Source organism: Neodiprion pinetum, chromosome 6, assembly GCF_021155775.2.
Source record: "Neodiprion pinetum isolate iyNeoPine1 chromosome 6, iyNeoPine1.2, whole genome shotgun sequence".
Classification (NCBI taxonomy): domain Eukaryota; kingdom Metazoa; phylum Arthropoda; class Insecta; order Hymenoptera; family Diprionidae; genus Neodiprion; species Neodiprion pinetum.
Genome location: NC_060237.1, coordinates 1,148,484 through 1,173,423, shown reverse-complemented (window position 1 = coordinate 1,173,423; position 24,940 = coordinate 1,148,484). Strand labels below are relative to the sequence as shown.

Sequence of the window (24,940 nt, the reverse complement as noted above, 5' to 3'; positions counted from 1 at the left end):
TTCATTTCAGATCCTGACGCGCCCAACGTTATCAGAAACCAAGCGAGGAGAGCCGTTCAATCTTCGTTTTTCCTCCCTCACTCGCGTTCCCCGCTAATTTTCCGTGTTCACCGTGATCCTCGTCTTTTCTCATTACCACTCATTACCGGTTCCTCCTTCGTCACGTGGCAAAGAAAAAAAAAAAAACGAAACTCGCGACAGCACTGTCCGCTCGCTGGAAGCCGTGCAAGTGGAGAAGGGCGAGAGGTCGGGAAGCGCGGGACGTGTTTGGATGAAAATTTTCGGATTAGTACAGCAACGCGAGACACGAATTGAGTGTACTACGTTTCACTGTAACCCGCGTTACACGCTTTGTGTTCCTCTCGGAGGGTTTCAGTTTCCCAAATCGAATGAGCGAAGCCGTTGACCCAGTTGTGCGCTCCGTTTATGGTATCCCGATGTGACAGCGCCGAGGACTCTGAAACCCTCCGTCCAAGCCTCGCATCGCGAGTTACGAAACTCGGAGTTAGCCTGAGCAGGACACCTCTGACTAACCGGACACCGAGCGTATGAAAAACTCGGCTCTTTACTACGGATTCGGGGGTTCGTTCGGCGAGGAGAAAGAAGAAATACCTAGCAATAGGCGAGTCGTTGGCGAGCCAAGACGACGACCAGGCGTGAAAATCCAGAGCAGCGACTCGGAGAAGAGGAATTATTCCCTAATTGGATCGCCGCCTTTACGACGTTCTGCTCCGACTTATAAATAACTGTGCAATAGGTATGCGAGCTACACCTTGACGTATTTATCTGCACTAACGACATTCGTTAACAGCGCGCGATGAGTGATAATGGAAGAAATCGTCGCTTGCCAATCAGCAGAAATCATCCGAACTTCTTATTGCCCCATGCTTAGCGCCATTCGTGTTCTCACTCCACCGTTATACCTGGGCGCGTGCGCATTCGGGTTTTTTTTACTCCTCTTACCTTTTTTTTCTACGGTTTATAGGACCCCGTGCCTACCTGGGCCACCAGGCGATAAATTAATACGTTGTGTAATCTATTAGGGCCCGGCGATCCCCCTCTGGTCGCATATAGGTGGGCATCTATGATCCCGAACCGAAACTCTGCGTCTATATATCCAACGTGTGCACGGCACGGTGCGATGCGCGGTGTTGGAAGGGTTCGGGCTTCTGCCCGTGTAGTAAGTTACTTACACGCCATCGGCCATTGTGCCACGATGAAGTCCCGCTGATCCTTTTACCTAGAGTCGAGTAATTGGAAAGCGATAGATCTTTTATGTTGGCCGAACTATACTTTAATACGGAAACGCCCTGTATGAGCACGTATTGTACACACGTTTTCGGGTTATTATAGAGACGTGGAGTCGTGCCCGTTGTCGCGAATAAATCAAACCAGGTTGATTGAGATGCTCGAGAAATGGATTCCGAGGCATGAACCAAAGAAATCCTATTTCGGGCATTTCTGATCAAAAAGTTATGATTAAAGAGAAAAGCTGTTTACGACGTGTTCGGATTGAAGATGAATTAAAATGAACATGACCGTCTTTGACAGTCGTCCAATCATTTCCACATCTTATCGTGCATTGTGAGCTGTTGGGTGTCAAATAATGTAAGAGCAAGAATAGTTCAGTTGCGGTTTGAACATTGAAACGAGCGCGAAGAGTGAGAATGCCGGTTGTCTGTGGCGTACTCCTGATATCACACAGTGCCAGATGCTCGTTTGTTTCCGTCACTGTGTTCTACACGCTCGAGTACTTATGATCTAGAGAAAAGGTATGGGGGAGAGGCGGCAAAGTAGGAAAAGATGGGTAAAATTGAAGAAGGTATAAAGTCGAGGAGGCAGAGACGTATCGTAGGTACTGGGTGTTGTTATAAGGTTGCATGTATTATGTGAATGTACAATGTGGGTCGGGCGCAGGATATGATGGAGGGAAGATTATGGGAAGAGAGCTGGCTTACGATGAGAGAGATTTTCGTCGGGGATTTTTGTCGAGTGAGTTTCAAGACAGAGAATAAATTGAGAGAGGGACAGAGAGAGAGAGAGAGAGAGAGAGGGCGAAACAGAGCGGGAGATGCGGCTCTGTTTGCTTTCATCGAGGGAGCTGTAATTATTCCTGTTGTTTTTTCATTAAATTACTATTAAACTTATCCCCCCTACCACCCCCCAGTCAGCCGGTGTCTCGTTGATAAAACATTTTATTTCAGTTGGCCTCGAGGAGGCCTTTTTGCGAAAAGCAAAGAAAAAAAGCAACGAAGAGAGGAAAACGAGCAATGTTGGGGGAATAGGTGGAAAGAAAAAAACGCTTTTAATTTATTTTTAATTTATACCACGTTATCTTAATGAAGACTTTTAATTACTTTTTCTGGATGAAAGTTTTTTAATGTATACGCGCGCGATTCGAGATTCCGTTAAATTAGGGGGCGACCGGAGTTACCTGACTCTGAGCCGGGGAATGTCTGGTGACAAATAAAAATCGAAATAAAATACGAATCTCGATATTAAAACTCATCGAAATGCTTATTCAACCGCCGTGACGAGGCCGTTCCTCACAATTAGCAATCTCACGATCAGCCCTATGCAACAGAGGAAGGGTGGGCACCTGCGCGTTACCCGTACGTCCCGAGTATCGCCAATCCGTAATAATACACGCGTCACACGACTGTTGAATTCTCTCGCGATCATCTGCCGCTCGCATTCGTCGAGTCTGACCGAGCTGGGAAAAAAAATCACACGAAGGTCAGAGGTTACGGACCCGGAATGGACGAAGCGTTGAAAAGTACATCTGGCCAGGTTTTCCCTGATTCCGGAACTCCCCGATGCTCTATGCGTATGCCCCATTTCCAAAGCCTTCCCTAATCGCTTTCGGGTATATTTCAGGGCCTCGGGCATGCATCCGGTTGGTCAGCCAGCGCCACTGACACACTAACTTTGAAAACGCGTTGCGGAGTAAACCAGCTACACCTTTCTTCTCAACCCCTGAGCAAAAGGCTCGGATCTCTGCACCGGTTCCTACCCACGAAATCCCACATTATGCGAAATGCAACGCGCCGAGAGGTCAAGGGTTCACCAGCTGCGCTCTAACCCCTGGTCAAGGTCCCGGCCCACCGCCTTCCTACCGGTCCCCGGATTTCCCCGCTCCTCCCCATGACGCCTGATCGGATCGGGAAAACGTGACGTCAGTTATTATCCCCGCGTAATGGACGTCGGCGCCATTTTTACACAGATGGTGCTACCGCACCACGCCCGGATTTAGCGCCAGAGAAATTGGTCGACGAGTGCGGGGCTTTGGTCACTTTCTCGCGACAAAATCTCGCGGTCGATAGTATAAGTGGGTGCACAAATTTGTTAGAGAGTTGTCTCTTTTTGCCGCGTGCTCCCGTAAGCCGGGTGAAGAATCCCGTGTTTTTGCCGCCAAAAATATAGCTACCCTACGGGAGCATTTTCCACGTTGCCCCGAAGAAGGCGCACAAGCTAGCTAAGCAAATATGCAGATGAGAAAAAACACGGTTAAAAATATGTAAAGTGCGGTTTTTGGAAGGGCGGGGATCCAGTCGGCGAGAAGGGCGCTTTTCTCCTTCGCCAGTGGCAACTCGCCCTGCAGGGTGGTGGTGGATTGATGCTGCGTGAGTGCCGAGGGAGACAATGATGTCGGCGGGTGCAGGCAAGCAAGCAAGCAGGCAGGCAGGCAGGCAGGCAGGCAGCCGCCGCCTGTATTTCACCGCGACACTTTGTCGCTCCCGAGATCTCGCGAGTAGGAGAAGAGGGAAATTTTTTCTTACCTCTTCTGAGGCGAGAGATCAAGAGGTCAACTCTCGGCGCGGGGAAGACGATGGTGCGGCGGGCGGCTTCTCCTCGAGTCGAGGGTGAAACTTGAAGTGAAATTTCAACGGCATAAGGATCGCAAAGAGTATAACGCGAGGCTCAGCCGACGGAGAAGAACGCAGCCGAGGAGGTTTTCTTCCGAAAAGGAAGTGGGAAATAATTATTACTAATTGACACGGATCATGGTGCGGTGAACTTTCTCCTCCTCGGAGGATCACGGATACCGTGCACGTGTCACTCGGAGGCCCGGGTTGAACCAACCTTTGCAAACGACTTGCGGTACGATTTTCACTCAGTGAGTTTGGCGCGTGCAGCGGACCCCGCAATAAGGGCGTGCGACGTTAATTATCAAAGCCTCGAATGACCTCCGGTATCTCTATGGCCTACCATAAAACGCCGCTGCAATGCTGCCACGGTATTGCAACCTACGGGTGTAATCTCCTTGCAAAGTTCTCACGCAAATCTCATGCTCATTTGGGAACCCATGCGAGCATGGCTTTCGGGGCAGTCCAAAGCCTCCAACGTCCATTCTCACGCGATATTTTTCCATTCCACCGCCATTAAGATAAGACCCGGTCTACGCCGATGTTTATTGAAGGGAGGAATTACGAGGGCAGGAATGAGCGCGGCTCTGTCTCATGAAAAATTGACGAAAACGGGGATTCAATTGAGTTTCCCACTAACGTGAATAACTCGCATCCGGAATCACTATCGCAGCTACGTTCTTCACAAAGTAAATACGTCATCGACAATTCACGCCGAGTTTAGAATTACCCCGAGATTATTCAGTTCTTTTAAATCTCTCGTAAATCGTTTCACGCCTAATCGTCCGAGACTCGAGTTTGGCTTCAACCACATCTTTCCCTATTCCGCATGTGGGACCAATAAACCAGTGTTTGATCCTGAGGCAGAGTGTGGGGCCCACCCTCCCACGTTGACCGGTGCATTTTTTTTGGGCCCACGCCCACGGGGCGACCTAGCGTCGAGCACCGGACGTCCGACCCAGGTCAGAACGTGGTGACAAATTTCTAGTTTTTCCAGCAGTGAGACCTGGTCGTGTTACATCAGTGCCTGGGTGTAGGAGAATGTGCCTAGGCCACAAAGCATAATACTTGGCGGCTCTATTCGATCGGGTATAACAGAGACGTCGGGCGTCGAGCATCGCCATTATCCTGGACTTTATGGTTCAATCTCGATACCGTCGCAATATCTAGCGAGATGTTAGTTTCATGCGTTAATTCAAGTAACGGTCGGTGCATTATGTCAATAGCTAGCATCTTTTTCCTGGCACAATTTTCTATCTAACTCAAGTTTTTCGCCAAGCTTGTCGTTGACCGTGATCCGAGACACACGGCCCTTCCTTTTTTGCGCCCTTTTTCCTTCCGTCCGTTTTGTAATTTGGGCAAAATATTCAAGGAATTTCGGGCTCAAAGCCAATAAGTAGCGCAGGAAGGCGATCGGCCGGAATGTCGGAAAGATCCCGACGTCCGCGACTCGCTTCACGTCCTCGTCATCGACTCCGCCGCCGGGCTCCCCCAGGAAGTCCGAGGTCCGACGTTCCCGGGTGAGTTGGGCGATCCCATAACTCGAATTGTCACAGCCGCAGGAGGACTTGGGCGCACCTGCACTCGGCCGAACCTACGCATATTCCTTCACGTCGGAATTCGCGATCGGATTTCTCCCCTTATCTCGATATTCCGTGTATGTATTCCCATTTTGACAATTGTTATTCTCATCGCAGGCGGAACACCTCTGTGTGGTTTGCGAGAACTGAAGGGTAAAGACCGGATCGGTTTTGCGGAAACAGGTACCTGCCACCCGAGCAGCTTCTTATACCCAGCGATGTTCGCAGCAAACAACTAAGGATCCATACCCCGAAGATTATAGGATTAGGTGTAAGAAATATACGCCTGGGTGGTCGCTAATAATGGAAGAACAATGCGGAGGGCCTGTGCGGCTGTATGAAAAACTGAGTGTTTGTCGAAAACAGGGATTTGCAAGAAAGGTTTGTCGCCACTGGGGGCTTTCCTCTCATACTGTCCTCGTGGCGTACGCTCCAGTACGCGATGAAGATCATCGTCTTCATCGTCTCGAGCTTAATACCAGCTGGGCTTAGCCGCCCACCGCAACGCTTCCATAAAACCGGAGTAGTAAGAACGGTGTAATTTGCGGTGGTCCCGCAGCTTGGTCGCCGCCATACTGGAGTGGAAAATGGGATTACCATCCGGCGCCTAGGCGCTCCTTTTCGATCCGCGAGTCCAAAGAACCCGACAAAGAAGAGCCGAAAAGAAGAAGAAGGCCTTGGTGAGGAAACACCGCGAGGTCTCATCCTTCCACCCCGTCTCCGTGAGTCACCGCGGAAGGCGTGTACTCTGACAGCACATAGGGGAGGGTCGCATCTTCCTCGTTGTTGTTGTCGGCCGGCGAACTGGACTCATTGATAATTACGCCGAGCACGCAACAGCCGAGGAAGTGGCGCGATGCGGGGGTGCGGTGGCCGACAATACCAGAGTAGGTATCTGGAGGGCGCTCGTTGCGTAGTCGGTGTGTTCCGACAAGCCGTAAAACTGCGGAATTACTGCTTCCGGTCGTCCGGCTCTTAATCAATGGTCAGAAAGGTTGTCGTCGTTTGATTAAAAGTATGGGCATATAAAGCCGTAGCTCTCGTTCCTTCGACCGGGTCGAGTGTTTGTCGGGGAAAAAGGACATTTAATTTTCCGCCCTCCCGAACGTTTCGTTATTTACACAACGCGTATAACCACGCCGCGCTTGTGTGCACAACTATTATTCCCAGTTTTCACGAGGAAAACGTGATCTCGGACGCGTCGTCGCCCTCTCCACCGACCCTTCTTTCATCCTACACCTTCCACTGCGCATTCCGAGATGAAAACCGACCGATCGAGATTCATTGGCATTCAAATTTTCGTCCCAGTCTGCGCGAGCTTTGACGTAACCAGAAGAGAGTCTTGCAGCGAGATCGGGATGATCGTAGGACGAGATAAGAGCCAGCGCCCATTGTGGGTGGAGGAAGGATTTTCTTCCTCCCCCGGCAAAGGAGCAGTTCATAGCATTGTTACGTCACAGGTCTCGAGTTTCTGCAAGTCCATTCAAGGGAGGGGAAAAAAAAAGAAATAAGAAGAAGAAAAAACTTTGGTGATTCTAGAAGTAAGACGAAACGGGTCTGCGCAGCTTCACTTCGGACAGAACCTAAGACACAAAAGGATTTCGAAAATTGACCGCCCTTTGTGTATCGGTACCTATGCGTGTTCGATTTCTTGCGAAAATCTTTCGGCAGGCCGGCAGAGATCGTCCAGCGTTCCTTGCGTACCCGTTTACGCAAGTTTCAAGATCTCCGGTAATGATTCTTCTGAAGGATCCCAACCGCGCAAAACATCTGTTGCTGAAGCGCTGTAACGCAGTTTGAGTCGTAGACTATGCATAACGCATTCCGACATGTATTACGGAAACTGGATGTAGGAATGGAACATTTTGTGCCGCGTGAGTTTTTTTTTTTTTGTTTTTTTTTTTATCACCACGTAGTCAGCTGCGGTATAGATGAAAATTTTCACTTCGGTCGTAAACATGCTGAAAAATTCTTATACCGAGAGTGATTGACACGTGCAAAAAATCCCGAGCTCTATATTACGTAACCCTACAATTCGCTTAGCAGTAACTCGACACCAGGGCGAACGTATTGCGTTACCGCATCGAAACCACAATGAGAACGAGAACGCAAAGACCAATTTCAATCGGAACGGTACCTAGTTTTTCTCCCCCGTTATGTATTTCGATGCAGGAATTTACAAAATTTCTTATGTACCTGAAAAAAAAATTCATACACACGCGATTCGGAATTGATTGCGCCTGACAGCCTTCCAATATTTTTTTTTTTTCCATATCCGTCTCGCATTCTCGTTGCGTAAAACTAGAATCGTCAATATATTCATTGTTGACGTTTTTTCCATCACACTTTCAATAGCTTCACACGATTTCAAATCTTGTTACGCAATCGTGTCGATACACATACCAACGTCGTGTTTTTTCGTCGTTCGATACTCCCGAACGAAGGAAAAGAAAAAGAAACAGCTTAAGAGAGAAATGTGTGAAAAAGCTTGCAAACGGTACACCGGTTTCAAAAGTCACAGATGTTGTTCGCGAAGGCCGTTGTCTCGCTTGACCATTAGTGGACCTTCGGCTCTTCGACCCCCTACATTTGTTGGAACATGCCGCCTAATTATGTATCGTTGCGGCACCAGCCAGCAAGCGGCTGCAGATATTACGCGTTAACAATGCGAGATGTGCAATATTTCCCATGGGAAAATAACCGTTCGTAAGAATATAACAAAAACTGAATAAATCCGACCAGCACAGCTGCGACGCGACGACGGCGTGAAAACTTTACGTGTCGCGGCGGTGTTTCCGCAGAGCGATTTCGCGATGACCGCGGTCCGTGGAAATTGGGCAAGGTGTCGGCAAAAGATTTCCTTTCGAACTGACGTTACCGGGCAGAATCGCGAAGCCGCGTCTTAATTCTTCCGACCGCCGACAATCACCACGCCTCGCAAAATCTTCCAACGTAATCGTAAAACGTGCCAAGACTCGCCCCCCGCGGTCCATCTTTTATCTCACCTTGCCGCGTGAACAACTGACAATGAGTTCCTATTATTTTCAACAAGATTGATGCTTCGACGAGACTGCGGAGCGTCCGGCCCTCGCTGCGGCCCTCAAGCAAGCCTAGACGAGTTTAGGCCCTAAAATGGGGCCTGCCGGATCATTACGAGAGGTGGTTTCGCAAATTACCGGAGATCCTGAGTCATCGCCGGCATATGGCGCGCGCGATACACACAGCTCGACTCCGGACGCGATGAATGTCGGCTATGACTCGGCTGCGTGTGGCAAAAATTGACTAGGGCTGATGTACGGATGAGTTGTGGCTGAGCGAGAAGCCGATTCTTGCGATATCGAACTGAATATCCAAGCTGTGGAATGAACGTGTTCGTTTAAAGGCTATCCGTGCAAAAATAGGCAAAGTAATTAATACGAACACGAAGAACGAAACAGCGGAATTAAAATAGAATTATACAGTGAGGAGAGAACAAATTAGTCAGACGATACAAATATTCAAGCATATATTTCGTGTTTATGGAATTGGACCTTTGTAGGCACGAAAAGTCCTGAAAAATGTTTAATTTCACGAGGAAATTTCCCTGCTGAGGATACTTACGGAACATTCGTTGTTCGGGAAGAATAAAGCGAGACCTGCTCTAGTTTAAGCTAGTTTCCAACTCGACTTATACAAAAGGCGTTTCCTTTCCGAGGACTCCTTGGTCTTTCTTTCATTCTTTTTGTTGCCTTCGGCGAAAAGGTCGCCACTTTCCATTTTTTGGTCGGGCCCGAAGGGAAGGAAAATTAAAAATATAGAAGCTGCGACGAGGCCGACGACGATGAGATCTTTGAGGTTGAAAAACGGGACTCGTATTGCCAGTTTTCTTTCCTAACCTCAGCCGATGCGTCGCATCGCGTCGTCGAACGATTATTTTGAAAATTATTTCGTCAGCCTTTCACCACCTCTTTTTTAACGACGCAGATACGACTATCGGTGCTCGTGACGTGGGTGTATAAAGCGGCGCTTCGCCGGGTTTGTAAAAGTCGAAAAATGGCGGTGATGGTAGGGAAAAAATGTTCTCAAGAATCATCCTACGCTATGCGGTGATTTCAAGATTTTTACGACCGACCTAACGTCCATAGTAAACGACTAGAAAGTTTCGGTGGCGAAAAAAAATTATTTAGAGGTCGTAAAAGGATATCTCACGGATTGTTTGAAACTGCTACCGACTGTCGGACTCGCTGCTAGAATAGTAATTAAATACACTTTCTCTAGAAAGAAGACAAAACCCTGGGTGACCTTCTCATCCAAACTTTTATCCCCAAAATTCACCCACAAGGCAACTGATTCGCTTTCAAGATTGGAAATAATAATCAAAACTACGCTGCTTTTTTGTTACGTTCAGGACGCGTCAACGCTGCAGAAGCCTTTGTTATACCTACGTATAATGAAACTGCACGGAAAATTATCTGTCGTAACTCAACGGCTAGCATTATGACCGATCGTGCTTAAAATCCATTTAAAGCAAACCAATGAAAAATCACCATTCGCACGAGTGCTTTCCCAAAGCACAGATCTTTGGAATACCGAGAAGAAAAGAGATGTATCAATGATTATTTATCCCCTGCCAAAAAGGAGGAGAAAAACGTTTTAAGCCTTTGCCTTTCTCCTTGAAAGTGAAAAATTCTTCAAGTTAGTGTCCAAACACAGGCATTATGATTCCAAAGTTGGGACTCGTGCCCAACGAAGCGAGCTGATTTAATTTTTGTTGCTTTTTCATTCGGTACTTCCAACCGGAGGGAACCTACCCACTACTCCAAACTTTTGGTCAAATCGTAGTGATGGTACAAATGAAATTACTGTAATCCATTGGCGGTGACATCAACGGGATTGAAAAACGGATATTTGCAAATGTCCCGTATTTACACCGAGCTTACATGCCGACTGACTCTTCACAATACGCGAGGATCCATCCTCAAACTGGAAGGATATTTCGAGTCTTCACTTACTCCTTGCTCTTCGCTTGTATGCCGTCTAGATGCTGCAGGTAAGACGAAAGGCTGGCAGCTACACGTCTTCGATCTTTGAACTGCGCTTTTGCAATATACTTTTTCGGTGAATATAGAGAGTAAAAGTAGCTCGATATTGAGTACGATCGATCACAGAACAAGTTACTACATACAGGTGGGTTGGAAAAATTTTATGCAACAAGATCAAACTCTGAAATGCACAAAAATTAAGTCGAATATCAATGTGCAAAATTTGCAATCCGGGTCTTGAAAGACACCGAATGGTTCGTCGGACGACTCGCCGGCGTAAGGAAAGAGAGAAGGTAAATAGCGGAGGACGGCAAGGAAAATATACAATCCACTCGAAGAGTACAATAAACGGAACGATTGGTTTGTCTTCCTAAGCCTTTTCATATCTTGTCAAAATATTGTAAGCCATGGCTATAGCTGCGGGCTAAAAAATACCACCGCGTCATAAAATGATGATTCCTGCGGTACACCCGCGGCACGTGCACCGACAACGGGTCGGCGTATTTTGAACGATTCTAAGGAAAGGACTATAAAAAAATAATAGTACGACTTTTAAAATACTCGGGTGTTTTTTTTTTTTTTTTTTCTTTACATTTTCTTCATGTCCCGCTATTATTTGCCACGACGTGCCTTGCTTGTAAATCTGTTAACAGAGATCAATCTGCTGTCCAAGACTATGATACCGTTACAAATCCGAACTGTGATGGAATAAATATTTTGAACGTGTTAAAAAGTATCTACATCGATAACAGGTAAAAATATTTATGTACCAATGCAAAGGAAATAAAGGTTTAATAATGGTTTTTCCTTTCATTTTGTTAAATCTCATTGAAAGAAGTCGCAAATTTGATGGCTTAAAAGCTATAACTACAAGTAAATTTGCGATCAAAAGGAGAGCGGAATCGATAATCGTAAAGAAAGAAAGGGAAGAAGAAGAAGAAGACGAAAAAACACCGCGTGCCAATAAACTAGACCGTTATAAATGTGAAACGCGGAAAGACTTCCCCCGCCGTAATTATAGGGTAGAGTTTTAAGGCAACGTCTACCTATCCCCAAGGACCCTTGGCGAACTATCAATGAATTGGCCAGACATTTTTTACCGCCGCCTGCAGGCTCGGCGCCATAAGGCGGGCGGGTAAGACTAGAATATAAATAAAATTTGTATTTAATTGGCGAACTTTTGAAGGGGTACTTAAAACCCCTTCGTAAGAGTTGCAAGATTTCGTTACATCACATCAGCGATACTTGTGAAACCGACGTCAATATTCGACCTACCTAATTGTATTCCCGGTGGTTAAAAAATGCGCCATTCTCCGTCGGATATGAACGGGGGTTTCAAAGGCAGTCCATCTGACTCTTGAGTGTTAGATTTATGTTCAAGGCGTAGCAGAATCTGCAAAGAATTTTGTCCCTTTGGCCCCCCTCGGCGGGATCCTAAGATTGGGTCAACCAGGCAGTTACGAGAATCGATGCTTTCGGGTCTAAGCCAACCATTGATCTCCTGCCTAGTATACTAATGATCTCTGATTTCTAAGCGAACTTAGCGTGCTGCGCTGGTTCAGTTTTCCAGAACCCAGGAGTTGACGCTTGGAGTTGAAAAATAACCAAATTCTCGCGTCACCTCATACATGCGTAGATTTATCTAAAAAGGTCGATGCTGGATCGAAGGACTGACTCAAATCTCATAATCTCGAACTCTTATTCGCAAAATGGTTTTGCCGATGTCGTTCAATCTTCGTTTTACGGCCGTATGCGTCCGTGTTCACCCTTCAAAATTTTTTCCGGTTCTAAGCTGATGTCTTCGTCGTGAATATAATCGGAGCCGGGCGCGACCGTGAAGATCGATAATTACAGTCCGAAGTTGTAAAAGGGTCACTTCATCCTGTGCACGTAGATAATTCATGGTCCAGGCCGGTGGCTTTGTCGTGTTCTTTAACGCGGTGGATACCCGTGAAAACGTATTGACGAGCTCCGATGTGAGAGAATCGGTGAAAATTTATGACTCGTAGAAAACTGTCTCCTGGACCCTATGCCATGCCTTCGCCTAGGGACTGGACACTGTCACATTTATCTCCACCACATAGAGAAGCGAACTGACTTGAGCCCGACTTTCTCCACCGCACAATGTTACTCCCTTCGTACAGTAGATCTCCTACGGCGTTTTCGAGGACTGCGAATATGCATCCCTCATTCACGATGTGACATCTGTTTCTTGGCATTGTGCATGATCTCGAGATGATCAATGTTAAGTACTACCTTAGCTTATTGTGCCTCCAAATATTTAGGCTTCCATGTTCACCTGTGCGTCGCCTTGGCAATTTTTTCGTTAAACGTTTTTTGCACTAAAAGAATTGAATCGTGCCAGCTACTTTAAAATATAGAGCAAAAGTGTTGCAGTTTTCAGTAATGCAACAACCCTAGGCACTGCCGACTCTTTGTTATAATCGGTGTTGAGGACTGAAAAGGCTGCCTTGGTTACGCGTTAGTTAATTCGTTCCGTGGAAACGAGCAATCCTTTTTGATCTCGGCCGACGAACGGACAAAGATGTTTCTTTGGACTAGCATTGGTAACGTAGTGAGTTGTCGCGAGAATGGACTATTACTCTCCGGACCACATTGGCACTCTCTGGATTTTTTATTTCTGGCAATCACGATCTCTTTTGCCAATGAAACTTTTAGTATACAGTCGCTAATTCTCACATGTTTTCAGAAGCACGCGCGTGTCTCTATACTTGGATGTTCTTTGAGTCTATGTGAAGTTACTTTGCCGCGCTTAGTTTCTGGTCGAACAATCGTGTGGCACATGTAACACATCGCGTGTAATTTTTTGTATCCTTTAGCCAAGGTCCTCGGCCACTATACACGTTCGATATTCTTTCGCGTCACCGTCGTAGTCTCGAAAAAGGTTCAAGACAACATTTTCCTACCCATTTAACAGAATCCTCTCCTTACACAATTGTGCGTCCTTTACACTGCAGCCTCATAGCGTTTTGTTCTACTCTTTAATTTCCATTGTCTTGTTCCCAGGTCTGAAACGTGTTTAGCGTCAAATGACTGGGTTGTCTGAGGTTACAGATTTGCAGTTTCTGTTTTGCAGATGTATGAACAGAGTTCAAGAAAGGCAAGGCATCGTCGCAGCTAAGGATCTTAGGCAGTGACTATATTTCGTAATTTAATTCGCTTAACATAAAATAACTTGGAGAAATTCGATCCCTTTTTCCCAGGGGTTTATCCTGGCCGGGTTCCAGGACTGCAGCGTCTCCTTTTGATCTGTCCGTAGGTGGAAATGATTCGATACAATTCTGACAGTACAGGTAGCGGATACTCAAACTCCTCTAGAGTCCCGTCCCATCCCGTACCGGTCCCTGGCAGATTGTGAAAGTTTACATAATTTCTCGCACGCCCGCGTATAGAAAGACATTGAAACTCTCGGGAGGACTTGCGCCGCATGGGAAGGACCCTCGTCCTGCAAAATATCAAAGGCACACGGGGGGAAATTGAAAGGCTTTGTATGGAAATAAGAATGTATCGACTGCCCCCGACAGCCCCTCATGCAGGACCCGATGCCTGCCTAAACCGTCAGTCGAGAATGCTTCTACTCAGAGTGAGTGAGAGAGAAAAGGAATATACATATGTGAAAAAGGTAAAGAATATATTTAGAGTTTTTCCGTTTTGAATGCTCAATCAGAGCTCCCACGAAACAAAAAAAAAATAAATAAATAAACCTTGAATTTCACTTGGACTCTGCAATAAGTCCCCTATTTTTTTTTAAGGAAAATTCCTTCACTCTCTCATCGCGAGCACTATATTTGCGATATTCATAGATAACGATGTTGCACGAAAATTGCATTTTCTTCATCGGGTTCAAATAAGCTATTGTACTGGAGTTTGCAATTTTCTCGGCGGCATTCTCAACTTCGAAACCCCGAAAATGGTGTGGAAGAAGGTCGACCTAGCAATGGTAATTCAGGCTGGTGACGTTACAGCCTAGATCAGTTTCGACAGTTTTCTTATTACCCGGAGAGTATCGTGGTGGCAGCACCGGTCGGTCAGGGTCTCTGGTTTGAATTTCGTTCGAATTACGATCATAATTACTCACAAAATTTTTTAATTTATCGCCAATTTCAAATGGAATATTAAAAGGTAGATAAGAGAAACAAGATTGATTCAAGCAAAATCATATTTATTTGAAGATATTCAATTAGTAAATACAATGATCGTACGATACAAAATTACAATTTAGTGGTTATGATAGCACGTTGTGAACCTATGACTTATTTCTACTCATACCTAGAAATAAACAGTTTTCTTAAAATTTATGCATTTTCCACAGAGCGAGTTTTACTTAGAATAAATCTATTCACTAGGAATAAGTTATAATAATAATCGTAAGGTCAACAGTTCATAATCTTCCGTTATTCGTAACCGAGGGTCAACTATTACAATCAACTCGCAACCACATCACAGAAGCCAAGTCACCAAATCATGTTCATAGCTTCTTTGCCTCGAGCCAACGGGTTCAAGCAAAGAGTGGACAACACTTTGGCAGCCTCGTCGCCATCGTCCTTAGCGTAGAGCGTCTTCCTCTTGGCACTTCCTCCCCTCAAGGACCTCCTCCTGAAAGTCCCTAACAGAGGCGACCTCATCTTAACTTCACCCTTACGAGATCTGACAGTGGTCCGGGGCGATCGCTTCAGGGAGGAGTCGCGGGACAGTCTCGTAGAAAACGCGTCCGTCCGGTTAACCTTGAAGGAAGGACGCCGCTGGCCCTTGCCTTGTTTCGTCGATGTTCTTCCGATGTCCGCAACGGCGGTATTTCTGCCAATGAAAGCCTGCCGCGATCTCGAAACAAACTTCCTGGGTTCGCGAGGCGCCAGTTCTTCGCTCGGATGCTGCGGCGCTCTTCTCTTCGGATGGGTCCGGCTCCTGCCGGCGGGGACAGCGAGGGGTGCTTTTTGCGAGGGACGGATGGTGACCGGGATTCTCCTCGAGGGTTGCACAGGGTCAACGTTAAGCTGAGTGGGCCACGGTGCGATTACCGGCAGTCCACAGGCGTTGTGCATACCAACGAGCGGCACTCCGAGCTGACGTTTTCTTCCGGTATCGACGGAACGCCGGATCGGGTCCCGACTGTTTCCCTCGTATACGGAAATCTTTTGGACCACGTGACCCCGTTGCAGATCCACGGAGTCTCTTTCAAGATGGCCTCTTCTGTCGCGGAGATTTTGACCGACAGACGCACGACGTCGGTGATCCTTGTTGGGCAAGTCGTTGTTCCGGTATTCGCCCGCTACCGTTGAACGAAAAAGGGACAAATCCGGACTCATCGTCAGACTAAAGCCATCATCAGACCGTTTGGCAATCTTAAGATTGCCTTTTGAGATACGAGGAAGAAGATTGACTCGTTCTTTCGTCTTACTCGATAGTCTAGGCTCCTTCTCCGACTCGGTAACTAAGGATTCGAACTGCTGTTGGGGTAGGACCGATTTTCTCAAGGTGCCAAAGTTCGCTGCTATGGACGCCTGGTAGTCCTTGATAGGAATATTTCTGACTGTGCCACCTCCTTGAGGTTTCCTGATTTTTATCATAGTTCCGCGATTGTTTTCTTCCTGCTTCCCCGCAGGATCTCTTCTCTGAATGAGATCCGGAGGTGCGTTCACCACCCTTACGTCGATGGCGCGTTCCTCGTAGAGTTGATCACCCTTTATCGCGTAATTAGACCCGTTCGTGGGATTTTGCCAATTCTCAATAATGCTCAGCCGATTTTTTGTCCACGGTTCCAACTCTCTCGGCTCCGTCTGCACCCCTTCCGTCCTTGTTGCCCCCTCGATCTCGCTGTCCCCCAGCCGCCTTCATGACTTGGCACCGAAGGTCGTCCCTGCCATGTGCATTCTGTTCTCTATCCCTGGAGAGAAAACGAACGTAGTACAGAATTCCACTAGACTCAACGTCGAGTGACGCAACCTCAATATCTCACCGTAGTCGTGATCTGCTTCGTTGAATGTTCCAAGAGTACGCGTCGACGTGAAGGTTGAGGGTCGTGGCTTATCGCCCTTCCGGAGCTTAGAGCAGGCGAAAAAGGTGCTGAGTAACGCGCAGAGTTCAACTAGAACAACCGCCAGTCCTACTCCAAGCAAAATGAGCGCCTGATCCTGAGTCCATTTTTCCAACGGTCCTATACATCCCTGAATCACATGAGAAAAAGATTTTCAAACAAAGATGAAGAAAGCTACCACCCTGTCATTCTCCTTTGTCAAACTTTACAGAGAAATCGATATTCAGTGTAACACAGTTAAAGCTTGGCTTTCACCCGCTCAGAGTGTATTATTGATATTTCCGACGCCTGCATTCTCGTTATCTACTCTACTAATTGCATCACGTTATTGTAACCGCGTCACTGCTTGAACAGCGAAGTGCAATCTATACTTCGGCGCGCCGAAAAGCTTCTGCATATTTATCAGTAGACGTCGGGACGCTGTCACAGGATATCAATATTTGCTTGTTCGATGTCGAAAATCCCGGTGTCGCAATGTGCTCATACCTGAGTGTGTCGAGCTTTCTGATGCTCGGCGGGATTCAGGGTTTCGCACAAAGTTAAATTCGTCGGTTCTGGGTTCAGGAACGCCTCGGACTGGAGCGTGTTGTTCAGCATGCAACAAGTCAGCGGGACAACCAGATCACGACGACCAATTTCTTGGAGGCGCCACCAAGATGTCCCGTAATTACTGCTTCCGTTTATACCGCAGCAGGAGAACTGCAGGAATAGAGCAAACCTCTCGTTATCGTATATTCCACATATATACATTCCTAACGGACGTGAACACCTCCCAGACTCTAGAGGTGGATGTCTTTCACATACTAACCGCGGTTTGAGCCAGATCAAGAGCAGCGGTGAATTGATCTCGCCCAGCCACCGCGTAGCTGCGTTGTAGAGCCCGAACGAGACGTGCGGTCCTGACGTCTACACCGAGTAGATGAGGCCAAAACACAGCCAATACGCAAACAGTGCATTCTCCGAGGAGTAGAATAATTATCAGGGCTACGTACTGCGGAGAAAAATATTTACAAGTCAAGCAGTTGTGTAGATCAATAGTTGATTAATTATTTTTTGTGTCAAATGAGTAACCGCAAACCAATTAAAATTCCCAATCTTGCGTGATGAAATTACCGTTTTGTGGTTACTGTGTGTACCTACTTCGAAACGCTAATCAGCACATTTCGCGATACGGTTTACAGATATGAATGTCCGGGCACCCAAGTATAACCGCATGAGTTTTTTCGTTACATTTTCAAAGTAACTATAAACAATATACTTATATATGTATACATGGGAGCCTTTGTAATATTCTAGTTTTCTCTACCTAACCCAGTAACCAGTTGTAATTCACTATACAACTCGGAATCAAGCGTGAAAATATACGATTTCGGATCCAGTGGGAGGAACCATGCTCCGTGCAAAGCTAGTAATAACCGGAGGAATGTATCCATAATTATTATTGTAACAACTCCAAATAAACTCACGGTTACGGTTACGCAACGGTTATAGAGACACGAGGCCCAGCAACCAAGAAGTCCGGTAGCAGCCATCAGGAATCCCAATGCCACAATAGCGAACGCCAAATAGTAAAACAGAGGCTGTTCAGGGGTTGCATCGCCTGGGCCCAATAGACGCGACAGCAGGATTCGCTCGTTGTCAGCCAGGAGAAGTGTCCCTAGAGAGATCAGGATGAATCCTGAGATCTGAAATTGGATGGGTAAGTGAATTTTTTTTTACTCCGGATCGACGGGGTCCCTGTGACAACGCAAAACGGCACATTTGTTGCCTGGTGCGTATTGAGTCGATAAAAGAAAGTAGGAACGGCACAGGTGAAACGGTCGACAAAGCAGTCCCTGGATAATTACAGAATGCACGTACCGTATACCGGCACTTGCATGAATGTTGAGAGTATTACTTATTTTTCATTCTCGTCGTATTTTATGTACATTTCTAGTGGCCGGCTAGCCTCTCGGGTTCTACATGCGACAGATAACATGTACCTGCATACATTTTCATTCGGTGTCTACATCGGACGAGTTGCATTCATTCGATGTAGCTTTAATCCTGTACCGCAGATAGCTTGGTGCCGGTATGGTGTGTGTCCGGGAGGATCGGACTGGCGTACATAGCAAAGCAACTGGTATTGCTGTATACAAAGAGGTCTAGATATATACAAACGTATTACGCATATATAGGTGTACGTGCGCGGCGGCTTCGTTTCAACAGATGTTCTCATACCGTTACTAATAATAAATTATCTCCGCCACCAGCCACACTAGAGGTACGATCCTTTAACTCGCCACTAAAATCCCGGAATATATCTTCCCTGCGGGCGTAGCAAACTTTTTTTTATTATCAATGCTCGAATACCTCTGAGTCTGAATTGCAATCAGCGGTGATTTTCATCACCAGACCAGAGAGTTTTGCCGTTAACTCCGGTCTGTGTACGATACTCGTATGTAGTAAATACCTCCCATGGTATACGCATCAGAGCACACGCATTCGTATAAGGCATGTGAATGCTGCTCATCGCAACTTCGTGTTCGTGCTTTTAAAAGCTGACCAACCCTTCGGAAGGTATTTTTAATCACGGTGAAAGGATCGTTAACATTTCACGTCTCGGATAAAAATTGGCCAGCTCGGAATACACTGCAGACCCATTATAGATTTTTAACTGATAAGGCACCCTCAGGAAAATGGTGCAGGGTCAGTATATGAACTATGGTTTCGGATGCGCTTTAATTTTAACTGGTACAACTCACCAGAAATACGATGTTAGAGCAGCACAAGAACGCTTTGGAAGCAGTCAAGCCTTTACCCGTCATTTTGGCTTAGCGTCAGGTTTTCAATCAAATCCTGGCAATGGTCATGATTCGATCGTTATTTTTACCGCGTGGCCAACTGCTGAAGCAAGTCCTCATCCATGGTACCCATTACGCTCGGTGTTTTCATTTCCACAAATCTGCATACAATTGTACGCTGTAAATCCAAACAGTAACAAAGCGATGAAGTACCAGGTGATTGGAAGCCATAATTGCCGGTTAACCGTGTCCCGTGTACCTTCTTCTTAAGTCGATAATAGACCTTCAAATGTGTGCTTGATCGTTGCGAAATGGCCCCCAAAACGACAGAAATCGGCTAAAACCCACTGGTTTCGTACTCGTGTACGAGCACCACGACCACTGCGAACTTGAGTACGTAGGAAACGCCGGTGTTGAACTGAAACCGAGGCAAGTCGGGCCGGGGAGTCCGCGGGTGCGCGATCCCTGGAGCGCGACATACCGGATACAGGAAGGAAGTAGTGGGGCTCGGAGGGGATCGGCGTTCATCCAGGTTTGCGGCACGGGCTGCGATCAAGGGACTCGGTAATTACGCTCGTACACAGGTTATACACACGTGCGGCCGAGTGCCGGCAGGCGTGGTACGCATACACTCGATGGGCCGTCGATGACGAATAATGCGCGGTCCAATGGCCCAGTGCAGGCCGCGGGTGAAAGGGCTGGCTTAGTTTCACTTCCCATGGCGCACCTTCGGTGATTATTGGGGTTTACCTACCGTTTTTGTTATTTTCTGTTTGAAGGACTGGCCAACGTGATCGAACGAAGGGGGAATTTGAATTTATACGTGCTTCGAATGGTGTAACACTCTGGAATTTGGTCGTACCTGTTGAGTCTCGGAACTGAGGTGTTGCAGGGTGTGCGTCAGGTATTGTCGGTGAGTGTCTACACTGTTGGGCAATTCTTTGAGTGCGTGTAACTGGTTGTAATGTTTCGATAGTTTCCTGTCTAAATTGTGTGTAATCAAAGGTTTACGCGTCCCATTTCTTTAGCAGCTCGAAGGTGAGATTAGTCGAGCCTGTTAGCACTAGGCACCACGGTTGTTGGCCAAGATCCCCGAATCACAGATTACTTAATTAGTGGGCTTGAATTGTACGATATAACTGAGGATCTTTACGCACTATGATTTCTCAGTACAAAGCATAGCACACCGTATCATCCCGTTACTGGCCAGGTAATTTACGAATTATTTTGACCAATGCTGCACTGAAAACTCGAATTACTTTGCAAGTCACAGAATATTGTACGGTGTCAGTAAAACTTAGCTGGATCAATGGCGGTGCTCTGCACCTTCAGATTTGTACATTTTAGGCAAATTTTATAGTTCGAGTGTTGGGTTTGCGATTTATAACAGATACGTATTTTTATGTTTGAGTAAAAACGGAGCGCCTATCCTTGCCGGTACGCGCTGACCAAGCAGCAATCCACCAGTCCACAGAATTAATCTAGTCGAACACCTCGCGCGCAGAGGCACGTCGCGTGTATCATTGTGGGTGTGCATGGAGCCTATCTCCGCCTGCCTGCATTATTTGCGTTCAGCTTATTCCGGTGTGGTACCGAGCACATCCGGTTCATCGAAAAAATTAGGATTTGTGAACCACGGCTGGTGTCCTAAAATCAAATTCACCTTTCCAGCAACCCTTGCGTCATACCTGAACAAACACAATTGCGATGAATTGTGATAAATACCTGAATACGTAATTTCAACCGATAATTTATGTTACAGATGTTTCGGGACGAATGCGTTCTGATGTGACGAGTCCAAGAAACAGAGTGCATCCAGCCCTCGGAAGGATTGCGAGGTGCATAAGATATGTGGGAAGTGATTATTCAAGTGCGTCGGTAATGAAATTTATACTGTTCTGCTTTATTATGAAAAGATACACCATGGAAATGTACATGATTTTGAAAAGAAAGGTTATGAGTTGGACAATATTGATTATGAAGATTTTCCTTGCTGGTAAAGAACCTTCTTAAAAATGTGACAAGAATGTATCTTGTAAAATCAATAAATGATTACGAAAATATACATATGTCGAAGAGGTTACTTTCATTTCCCCTTCATTACATAATAATAGCATCTCAAGATACATGTATATTTGATTGCATCATCAGCTTAAAGATGTGATCAATTACGTACAACGAAAATACTATCATACAACAACAGTAAATTGACTTCGAGAATCGTCGGACACTAATTGATGTGACAAAATATTTGCGATTCTGAGAAGGAGATATATTTTGAATTTGTGAAATTTATTCCTTGAACCAATAATACTAGCGCCTTGGTGACCTCGGAAAAAAAACACTTGGAACTTGCTAGAATCATGTGTGGAAAAAATTGTACGAGATTTCTGGCTGTGATTTTTAACCCATGGAAATTCCAGAAAGACAAACACAGCTTTGTAAAATCGACAGTTGCAAAGATTCCATAAGACTGTCATTTTCTGCAATATAGTGCGATCCTGTGCTCTGGGTGATTAAACTATCATTTTCTCTCGCATATTGACTCTAAAATAGAGGTCAAATTTTTTCCAGCGTTTTTCGGAGAATGTCAGGATTTGTCGGAAAAAATACTACAAGATAAGCTTTTCCATTCTTGTGAGTTTCAAAAATGCAAAGGGGTTAGCCTTACTTTTTCTTCATTTTTTGGCCGAAAAATTTTTGGTCTCAGATTCGATTTAAATGACCCTTTCCTGACTAACTGGACCCCCAGGAACTCAGAAAACGCAGCGAAAGGAGCGTGGGATCAACAGGAGAGAAGTTACGAACGAAAAAGCACCTGCTGAAAAATGTCTTAAAAACAGGTTCTTGTTTTTTGGCTGTAACTTTTGATGCGTTGATCGCAGCGTATCGGGACTGCACCCAATCGATTTCTCTCGCATAATTACGTCGGAATAGTGCCAGGAAGAATTTATTCCAGCACTTTTCAAAATCGCGAAAATTTTCGACAAAAATGCGAAGGGGTTAGCCTTACTTTTTCTTCATTTTTTGGCCGAAAAATTTTTGGTCTCAGATTCGATTTAAATGACCCTTTCCTGACTAACTGGACCCCTAGGAACTCAGAAAACGCAGCGAAAGGAGCGTGGGATCAACAGGAGAGAAGTTACGAACGAAAAAGCACCTGCTGAAAAATGTCTTAAAAACAGGTTCTCGTTTTTTGGCTGTAACTTTTGATGCGTTGATCGCAGCGTATCGGGACTGCGCCCAATCGATTTCTCTCGCAAAATTACGTCGGAATAGTGCCAGAAAGAATTTATTTCAGCACTTTTCAAAATCGCGAAAATTTTCGACAAAAATGCAAAGGGGTTAGCCTTACTTTTTCTTCATTTTTTGGCCGAAAAATTTTTGGTCTCAGATTCGATTTAAATGACACTTTCCTGACTAACTGGACCCCCAGGAACTCAGACAACGCAGCGAAAGGAGCGTGGGATCAACAGGAGAGAAGTTACGAACCAAAAAGCACCTGCTGAAAAATGTCTTAAAAACAGGTTCTCTTTTTTTGGCTGTAACTTTTGATGCGTTGATTGCAGCGTATCGGGACTGCGCCCAATCGATTTCTCTCGCAAAATTACGTCGGAATAGTGCCAGAAAGAATTTATTCCAGCACTTTTCAAAATCGCGAAAATTTTCGACAAAAATGCAAAGGGGTTAGCCTTACTTTTTCTTAATTTTTTCGCCGAAAAATTTTTGGTCTTAGATTCGATTCAAATGACCCTTTTCTGACTAACTGGACCCCCAGGAACTCAGAAAACGCAGCGAAAGGAGCGTGGGATCAACAGGAGAGAAGTTACGAACGAAAAAGCACCTGCTGAAAAATGTCCTAAAAACAGGTTCCCGTTTTTTGGCTGTAACTTTTGATGCGTTGATTGCAGCGTATCGGGACTGCGCCCAATCGATTTCTCTCGCAAAATTACGTCGGAATAGTGCCAGAAAGAATTTATTCCAGCACTTTTCAAAATCGCGAAAATTTTCGACAAAAATGCAAAGGGGTTAGCCTTACTTTTTCTTCATTTTTTGGCCGAGAAATTTTTGGTCTCAGATTCGATTTAAATGACCCTTTCCTGACTAACTGGACCCCCAGGAACTCAGAAAACGCAGCGAAAGGAGCGTGGGATCAACAGGAGAGAAGTTACGAACGAAAAAGCACCTGCTGAAAAATGTCTTAAAAACAGGTTCTCGTTTTTTGGCTGTAACTTTTGATGCGTTGATCGCAGCGTATCGGGACTGCGCCCAATCGATTTCTCTCGCAAAATTACGTCGGAATAGTGCCAGAAAGAATTTATTCCAGCACTTTTCAAAATCGCGAAAATTTTCGACAAAAATGCAAAGGGGTTAGCCTTACTTTTTCTTCATTTTTTGGCTGAAAAATTTTTGGTCTCAGATTCGATTTAAATGACACTTTCCTGACTAACTGGACCCCCAGGAACTCAGACAACGCAGCGAAAGGAGCGTGGGATCAACAGGAGAGAAGTTACGAACCAAAAAGCACCTGCTGAAAAATGTCTTAAAAACAGGTTCTCTTTTTTTGGCTGTAACTTTTGATGCGTTGATTGCAGCGTATCGGGACTGCGCCCAATCGATTTCTCTCGCAAAATTACGTCGGAATAGTGCCAGAAAGAATTTATTCCAGCACTTTTCAAAATCGCGAAAATTTTCGACAAAAATGCAAAGGGGTTAGCCTTACTTTTTCTTAATTTTTGGGCCGAAAAATTTTTGGTCCCAGATTCGATTTAAACGACCCTTTCCTGACTAACTGGACCCCCAGGAACTCAGAAAACGCAGCGAAAGGAGCGTGGGATCAACAGGAGAGAAGTTACGAACAAAAAAGCACCTGCTGAAAAATGTCTTAAAAACAGGTTCTCGTTTTTTGGCTGTAACTTTTGATGCGTTGATCGCAGCGTATCGGGACTGCGCCCAATCGATTTCTCTCGCAAAATTACGTCGGAATAGTGCCAGAAAGAATTTATTCCAGCACTTGTCAAAATCGCGAAAATTTTTGACGAAAATGCAAAGGGGTTAGCCTTACTTTTTCTTCATTTTTTCGCCGAAAAATTTTTGGTCTTAGATTCGATTCAAATGACCCTTTTCTGACTAACTGGACCCCCAGGAACTCAGAAAACGCAGCGAAAGGAGCGTGGGATCAACAGGAGAGAAGTTACGAACGAAAAAGCACCTGCTGAAAAATGTCCTAAAAACAGGTTCCCGTTTTTTGGCTGTAACTTTTGATGCGTTGATTGCAGCGTATCGGGACTGCGCCCAATCGATTTCTCTCGCAAAATTACGTCGGAATAGTGCCAGAAAGAATTTATTCCAGCACTTTTCAAAATCGCGAAAATTTTCGACAAAAATGCAAAGGGGTTAGCCTTACTTTTTCTTCATTTTTTGGCCGAGAAATTTTTGGTCTCAGATTCGATTTAAATGACCCTTTCCTGACTAACTGGACCCCCAGGAACTCAGAAAACGCAGCGAAAGGAGCGTGGGATCAACAGGAGAGAAGTTACGAACGAAAAAGCACCTGCTGAAAAATGTCTTAAAAACAGGTTCTCGTTTTTTGGCTGTAACTTTTGATGCGTTGATCGCAGCGTATCGGGACTGC

The 24,940-nt window shown here is 45.7% G+C and overlaps 1 protein-coding gene and 1 long non-coding RNA gene across 4 annotated transcripts in view; one reads left to right on the top strand and one right to left on the bottom strand.

Moving 5' to 3' along the window:
* Positions 1-21,330, top strand: part of LOC124221949 (uncharacterized) — a 149,593-nt gene extending 128,263 nt beyond the window's left edge. Inside the window, exons 5-8 of one of the 2 annotated variants that reach the window (XR_011177355.1) lie at positions 11-757; positions 18,014-18,221; positions 20,085-20,218; positions 21,068-21,330. This is a non-coding gene — a long non-coding RNA (uncharacterized lncRNA). The remainder of the gene's footprint in view (positions 1-10; positions 758-18,013; positions 18,222-20,084; positions 20,219-21,067) is intronic. The other variant, XR_006883893.2, reaches the window with a different exon arrangement.
* Positions 16,233-19,733, bottom strand: LOC124221948 (CD151 antigen). Of its 2 annotated transcripts, none has more exons than XM_046632421.2 (7): positions 19,565-19,733; positions 19,267-19,483; positions 17,989-18,207; positions 17,331-17,513; positions 17,009-17,221; positions 16,445-16,652; positions 16,233-16,372 (listed from the first exon to the last, which is right to left on the bottom strand). In XM_046632421.2, exons 2-7 carry the CDS (start codon positions 19,327-19,329, stop codon positions 16,320-16,322), a joined length of 939 nt encoding a protein of 312 aa, XP_046488377.1. In that variant the 5' UTR covers positions 19,330-19,483; positions 19,565-19,733; the 3' UTR covers positions 16,233-16,319. The 2 variants fall into 2 exon arrangements, with proteins under 2 accessions (XP_046488377.1, XP_046488378.1); XM_046632422.2 differs by having other exon boundaries at positions 19,267-19,466.
* Positions 21,331-24,940: the final 3,610 nt, after the last annotated feature.